Consider the following 6,937-nt stretch of genomic DNA (forward strand, 5'->3'; position numbering starts at 1 on the left):
TTAATTATTTAAGAACATTGTATTAAAATAGTTTATTAACATCGAGACAAGACACAAAAAAAATCAGCTTTTACAAAAATAAAAGCATTATACAGTAATACAGCTTGCCTGTTTAGCAAAAGTTATCACCACAACTTGAGGCTGCATATTGTCTGGTAGTCTTTCACTGAATTAGACTGAGCTTTTACCTTCCCAGAGTGATCTGGCCCAAATGTTTAACACTCCACATCAAACTCCTCCATGTTTCTATTCTGAAATCTTCCCTTTACACAGATGGATATTATCCAAATACATTCTCTTACTATATGAAACAACACACTAGCACAGATTTTCTTCACCAACCTTGCCAAGCCTGTACAGCTATTGTAGGTCCACTAATTAAACTGTACTTAGGAAAAGAGAATCATTTACTTAGTCTTTTCTTGTCCACATTATACTGACAGCAAAAAATCGCCCATCTTCAGAGTGCAAAAATGTTCATCATCAGAGGTGACAAGTAAACATCTTGGGTGGTGAATTACTTCTTTTTCTTTTTTTTCTTTTCATCTGCTGCCATTTTTAACTTTACTTCTTCCTCAGGGAGTGCTCCTAATTTCTTCTTCTTTGCATTCTTTACCTTTTCTTTGATTGCTTCAATATCAATCTTTTTCTCGGTGGAGGCTACAGAGTAAGAAAGACAAAGATTGTTGTTTCTCCAGTGAATTAAAAAAATACAACATTTGAGAACATAAGCTCTTACTCTATACATAGTGTGGTTTTACTTTAACCTTTAGAAAATGTTAGAACTATTACAAAATGTTAGAACTATTTATCTTGTACCAAAGTTGTGATGTAAGTTTTTCAAGTAAGTATTGCTTTCTGTTTACTTGCATGTAAAAGTCATGGCAGCTTCACTGTAAAACTGAAAGGCAAAAGTTGATGCAGCTAGAACAACCAATTGAGACTGACTCTTCAACAGAGAACTGCCATTTTATAGGTATAGAATTATTGGCTAGATGATCTTTCTACTGTCCCTGGCAAGCTCTGGGCATGGATCTTACCATCAGGATTTTTCTTGCATGAGCTTTCTTTTTCCTAGGGTGTATTTGCAAAATCACTCAGCTTAGAAACTGACAACAGAAGATTTTACAACAGGAAAAAGATGGTTACCTTTCTTTGTTTTCACAGCTGGCTTTTCCTTCGGTGGGATAAAAGCTTTATTTCTTTCTTCTTGTCTTCTCTTGACTGCATCTGCTTGCTTTGCCTGAAGTTACCGATAAAAAAGTCAAGCAGCAATAGAGCAGGGCAAAAAAAGGACAAAAAAAAAAATCAGATTCTAAGTCAGCAATCAAATGCCTTTTAACTGGACCCCGGGTTAGTACAACTTTACCTTTATCTCTTCCATTTGCTTGCGTTTCTTCTGTCTTTCTTTCAAGAAGTATTCGCCACTTGCCAATTCTTTATCAATCTATGGAAGACAAGTAGCAAGAAGCCTTAGTTAATTAAACATTATAAGCCAGATGTATAGTATCAGGGAATCAGAACATGACAGAAAAAGCCTCCCCAACTCTTTCTACAAAGAACACAATTTCAGGTGTGCTATATTCCTGCATAACCAAATAAAGTTTCAACTGACCTGGCTTTCTGGCTGTGGAGGTGGGAACGGTGTGTACTCCTTCTTAGTATTCTTCTTCTTGGGCTCCTTGCGTTTTTTCAAGTTCTTCCGCTTGAATTTAGGCAAAAATCTTTCCCAACTTTGTGTCCTCAGTTCAGGATCTTTTGCTAATTCCCTTTTGATCATCAAAGTCTTCAGTAGTTTCAGAATGTCACAAAGAAGTTATTAAAAAAAAGAGTATTACAGTAGAAGCCAAGAGATCCAAACCAGAAGTTTACTAGACTTTCTTAGAGGGAATGTGCTATATTTAAGCCTTCCACATTTCACTTCAGTAAGAGTAGAGGGGCTTAATTATGAACAGCAGGACCAGAAAGATGTCTCAAAACAGGGACAGAATGCACTGGAGAAGGTGCTTCAATTTAAATGAGCAAGTATCAAGCCAACAATCAAAGAAGAAAGTTCCCTTTGATTTTGCAGATACTGCCATAATGGTATTATGGCAATATATCCTAGTAAAATGAAGGATATCAAAGTCAGTGGTTTTTATAAAGCAGCATACTACAGAAATTCTCAAAATAGATTATCACACAGAAACATGTAACTTTTTAACATACAACCCTCTGTGAAGAAATAGCATTTTCTTGTAAACAAAGATGCAGTGGACCACGCTAACCTTGATGTTATATATGGGATGTATATTCTTCATTGTGTCCAGAACAACTTTTCTAACCTGTATTGAATACAAAAGAAGAAGAACAGAAAGCTTATCAAGTATTTCATGTGCTAATCAATTAAAATATCAGCTATAAAATACTGTGCTTCCTCTGCCCACCTCTGCCACCCTGAAGTAGTAACATTTAACATTAAGAAACATTAAGGCTGGAGAAGATATCCAAGATCATTGATTCCAGCTTTTAAAAAGCTAAAGCACAGGGTCAATTGGAAGGAAGAGCAGTTTAAAAATGCCAATACTATTGTCATGCTTCTAATAGACTCCAGCAGGCCCCACAAACGTTATTTTCATGTTACCATGGATCTTATGGTGTCATGAAGAACTTGCTTTTGAAAAGCAGTCTTCTCCCACTGTTAGTAAAACACACACAGATGCTTTTTTTTTTTTCCCAAGACAGAAAGATCTTGGGAGTCTAAACAAAATTCAGCAGCTAAGATGATAATACTATGGACATTCATGCAAATGTAGCTTACTAACACACAGCTGAAAAGTCAGTGAGATACTGCCAAGATTGCCAGATTTTGTATACTGCCCACCCTTGAGCTGGGCACAGAAGTTTGTGGTTGCTACACAAACAGCTCATCTACCTCATCTTACCTCTTTTAGCCCACTAAAGGGTCCAAGAGCTGAAACAGTGTTGCCTTGCACCATAATATAACAGTTTGTTAACAGTTCCAGGGCCTACACCAAAAAAGAAATGAAATGAGTATAATACGAAGACCTGACACAAATTTGGGTCTCAGTATTGTCTGGTTACTACACCTATAGGAAATACCTTCAGAGTAGATCCTTTTGGCCCAAGAAGCCGTGCTCTTCTTTTTATAAAAGTCTCTTTCTTCCTCACCAGAGAGCCTATCTTAATGATGTCACACGCAACATCGTCCTGAAGGATACGAACTGCCTAAAGAGATGCAAGCAATGGCATCTGAATTCAAATGTATTGCTTACAGGAGTCAAGAGAATACTTCAGTTTATTCTTGTCCCTTTGCTTTCAGATATACTTACTTCAGGTACATATTTTATTTTACTTGACTCACTTGAAATTACCGCATTTTTAAAATGTGGTATTTTATAAGTATTATGATAGAATTTAAGACAAAATATAAGCACTATGATGGATAAAAACTTTCAGGATTTATTACAGACCTGCTCAAATGGAACGCTTCTTGCCAGAAGTTTTATTAAGTCTCTAGCCCTAATGATTATATATGGATCAAAAGTCTTCTTAGTGGTAGTGACAGTCATGCTTCCCTCAATTAGATCCAGCGCTGCGTTCACATACTGCAATATTTGAAAAGAAACACCAGATCAGTATCATAATTCAGCTTTGGCAGTAAGCAGTTAACTAACAGAACGTAAATCTATTTTCTTGAGTGACATTTAGCTTAAGAAAATTCACACACACAGAGGCAAAGCCCAGACTGAATATGTCACAAGGCCCAAAGCACCACCTCTCTCATCTCCCTGCATGCAAGCACAGCAAAGCTGTCAGTGCCTGGATGATGAGATATTTGCTGTTGCAAATATACTGCTGACAGCATTTGCAAAGAACTGCAAGTCTGGCTACACAGTTCTTCACTGATTTTGATGACAAAAAATGACACTGCTAATTCAAAATGCGAGCACAGTAGAAATTCACAAACACAGTATGAGAAAAGCAACTTGCTTTTTATTAGCTTAAGTAAGACCTGTATGTCCCAAAAGGTAAAGTCTAGTATCAAAATGGTTAAAAGTTCATACATGTTCACCCAAGGCTTTCTGGACAAGTGGCCAGCACTCTTTCAAGTAGGCTTCTCTATACTTCGGGAACAATGTTGCAAAACTGCTTTCTTCCAGCAGCCCTCTGGGATTATCCTCTCTTGTAAAGGCTGGCTCTTTCCATCCATCCGGCACAGTGAGAAGCTCAGACTCATCAACTTCTATTTAAAAAAAAAAAAAAAGTTACTGTTATAAGAAGATTGATTTAATACACTGTTGAGTGTGGTTTCCATCTCCTCTGACCTCAGATAAACTACTGCTTTAAACTATGTGTATAAAAAAAAAAGAAGAAAACCGCAGCTGAGATATGCGCTGTTGATCTGGTATATACGAGATGATTATTCAAGTATATTGCACAGGAACAAGGCACAGACTGGGGCGAGGAAGCCGAGAGCGGGCACACCACAACACGGCACGGCACGGCCGCTGCCGGCCGCAAGCACCACCAGCGGCCTGCGCGCTCCGCAGCGCCCCACGGAGCCCCCGCAGCCCTCCCGGCCAGCCGCCAGTCCCGCATCCCGCCCTCACCTGGCGCCGCCTTCTTCTTGTTCTTGTTCTTCTGCTTCTCTCTGTGCTTCGGGCCCGGCCCGGGCTCGGCCTGCTCCTCGGGCACGGCCGCCATGTCCGCGCGCGCCGGAAGGGGCAGGGCCGGGCGCTGCCGCGGGGCCGCGCGGAACTTCCGCCGCGCGTCGTGCGGGAGCGCGCGGCCGGAGCGTGCGCCCGAAAACGTGCGGAAATAGCCGGGTACTGCGGTGCCTGAGGGAAACCAAAGGAAAGGGATGCCTGCTGAGACCTCATTGTTCAGCGGAATGACTTACTGTTCAGATGATGAATCTGGATAGTAAATAAGTAATTCAAGGTTTTGTGGGGGATGCTCTGCGTCCTCCTCCCTGCCCCTTCCTGTACCCGTAACTGAGCATTTCCTTCAATGAAAGCAGAAATGTGCCGTCTCCGTCATGAAAAGCCAATGGGGTGCAAAAGGACCTGGAGGAGACCTTTAAGAGCAAAAACACCCTGAGGGAGGACAGTGTTGTCTTTGGCAGGTGTTCACCACATCTGTTCATAAAAACCTGCACTCTACGATGTTTAATTACCTAAATGATGAGAAGCATGTTTCTGTCACCTGATCCGTACCAGAGTAAAATACTCATTTAAAAATCAGTTTTGACACCCCTAAAACCTTTCCTTCGGCCCCTCCTTCCTGTCTTGCCTCGCCTGCTCCATCTGCCAGCCCTTTGCGCTCCCCCATCTCCCACAACGAGCGGGACTTCCCAGGTCCTTTCTGCCAGCTTGACATCGAGTTGGCGCAAGCTTTTAGCTATTCGTGTTAATTCCTGCCTGTCAGCATCCTTCAGGCAGGGGGCGGGAGAGTTCCAGAGGAGGGAAGGAGCCGAAAGGAGGCGCGGGCAGCGGGCGCTCCGGGAGGCGGGTTATCCATGCCCGGTGCCGCTGGATGGCACTGCCCGGTCCCGCTGGATGGCACTGCCCGGTCCCGCTGGATGGCACTGCCCGGTGCCGCTGGATGGCACTGCCCGCCGCGCGGAGCGGAGCCTCCCAGCCGATGCAGCCCTGCCCCGCCCGGCACCGGGCTTTGGATGCCGAATGCCATTGACCAGCCTCCCAGCCGAGCTGCCTCTGCGGCGGCTGCCGCGGGAGGGACGGCACCGGGACGGAGGGACGGAGGGAGGCGGTGGGGAACGCGCTCCCCCTCCGCCCACGCAGCCCTGCCCCGCCCGGCACCGGGCTTTGGATGCCGAATGCCATTGACATTGAAAGGTTCCGTGCCCCCGGACAAGCACAGGGAAGCAAATTTGCCTCTCTCAGCTCTTGGAGCTTTCTGGGGCTGCTCGCCGGGCTGGCATTCCTCGGCGCTGCAAAGCCTTGGAGCACAGGGCGGGTCCTGCCCGATGCGAAGGGAGCGCTGGGGGTGCGGGCAGGCGGCGCAGTGAAGCGCATGAAGCGCACTTCTCTCACCTGAAACCTCACGTGTTATGAAAGCGTAGCAAAGCAGATCTGGAAAGAGTTTGAGGGACGAAAATTAGTTTAGTTCTGCTCCTGTTTAGCGTCTGATGACTCCTGTGTTGCAGGCCATCAAAAAATCACGGGAGTGGGCTGTGGAAGGGGCATGCCTTCAGCGCTGGGCAGTGGGAGTAATGCTCCTGGTGGGATGAGAGGAGAGAGTTAGAGAGGCTGCAATCCACAGTGTTGAGAGTGTGAAGAGAAATTACAGCTTGCCAACCTTCTGAGTAGTGTGCTTGCTTGCTTAAGTGTACATCCCACACCTCTGAGTGGCAGCGACACCCTACTCATGTGCCCTCTCCTCTCCTGCATCCCAGCCCCTGGGGGTTCACCGAGCCCCCGAGCCCCTGTGCTGGAGGAGAAGTGAACGGTGTGTGGGGTAAGGGCCGAGGGACTGGGGCTTTGTGACTTCTTTTCTAACGATGGACAGCCCTCTGTGATCCGGTGCTGCCCTGAAGCATCTCTGCCTGATCAAGACAGATACACTGAAAATAACAGAAAATAGAGGCAGTAATGCTAACAGACTTGGAGGATGTGATTTGAGAAGGGTCCTCAGGTCCCCTCCTGTCTGATTCTTTGAAGGAGACAGTAATTTCTCATCTTTCCTCTTACCTCAGTGTCTGCAGTCCAGCTGGATACAAGGAAACTAACTCCCTAAATTCCTAATAGGGTCAGGATACTCCCACAGACCTGCTCTGCTTTTCCAGAAAATGGCATGTGTATATAATTTTTACCAATCACAGCTGAAGTGCAGTAACTGCTCATTCGGCGGGGTTAGGAAGCTGATGACAGGTAGCTATGGGGACAATGGCTACTGAGGGGACAGGGACTGA

General features: G+C 44.7%; 1 protein-coding gene across 1 annotated transcript; it reads right to left on the reverse strand.

Annotated features, from left to right (window-relative positions):
• Window positions 1–4,735, reverse strand: KRR1 (KRR1 small subunit processome component homolog). Its single transcript, XM_039704157.1, has 10 exons — window positions 4,614–4,735; window positions 4,068–4,246; window positions 3,474–3,608; window positions 3,103–3,228; window positions 2,925–3,008; window positions 2,268–2,324; window positions 1,616–1,786; window positions 1,370–1,447; window positions 1,150–1,243; window positions 1–660 (listed from the first exon to the last, which is right to left on the reverse strand). The coding sequence occupies exons 1-10, from the start codon at window positions 4,705–4,707 to the stop codon at window positions 518–520; spliced, it is 1,161 nt and encodes a 386-aa protein (XP_039560091.1). The 5' UTR covers window positions 4,708–4,735; the 3' UTR covers window positions 1–517.
• Between the last annotated feature and the right edge of the window lie 2,202 nt (window positions 4,736–6,937).

The sequence above is a fragment of the Passer montanus genome, unplaced genomic scaffold, assembly GCF_014805655.1.
Source record: "Passer montanus isolate IOZ18808 unplaced genomic scaffold, ASM1480565v1 scaffold17, whole genome shotgun sequence".
Classification (NCBI taxonomy): Eukaryota; Metazoa; Chordata; class Aves; order Passeriformes; family Passeridae; genus Passer; species Passer montanus.

Bases quoted from the DNA above. Each gene is read 5' to 3' on its own strand.
- KRR1 (XM_039704157.1), bottom strand. From the start codon at position 4,707: ATGGCGGCCGTGCCCGAGGAGCAGGCCGAGCCCGGGCCGGGCCCGAAG. The intron at 3,229-3,473 runs GTCTGTAATAAA...GCATCTCTTTAG, and splicing joins GAAGCGTTCCATTTGAGCAG to GCAGTTCGTATCCTTCAGGA. The intron at 661-1,149 runs GTAACCATCTTT...CTTACTCTGTAG, and splicing joins AGCTGTGAAAACAAAGAAAG to CCTCCACCGAGAAAAAGATT.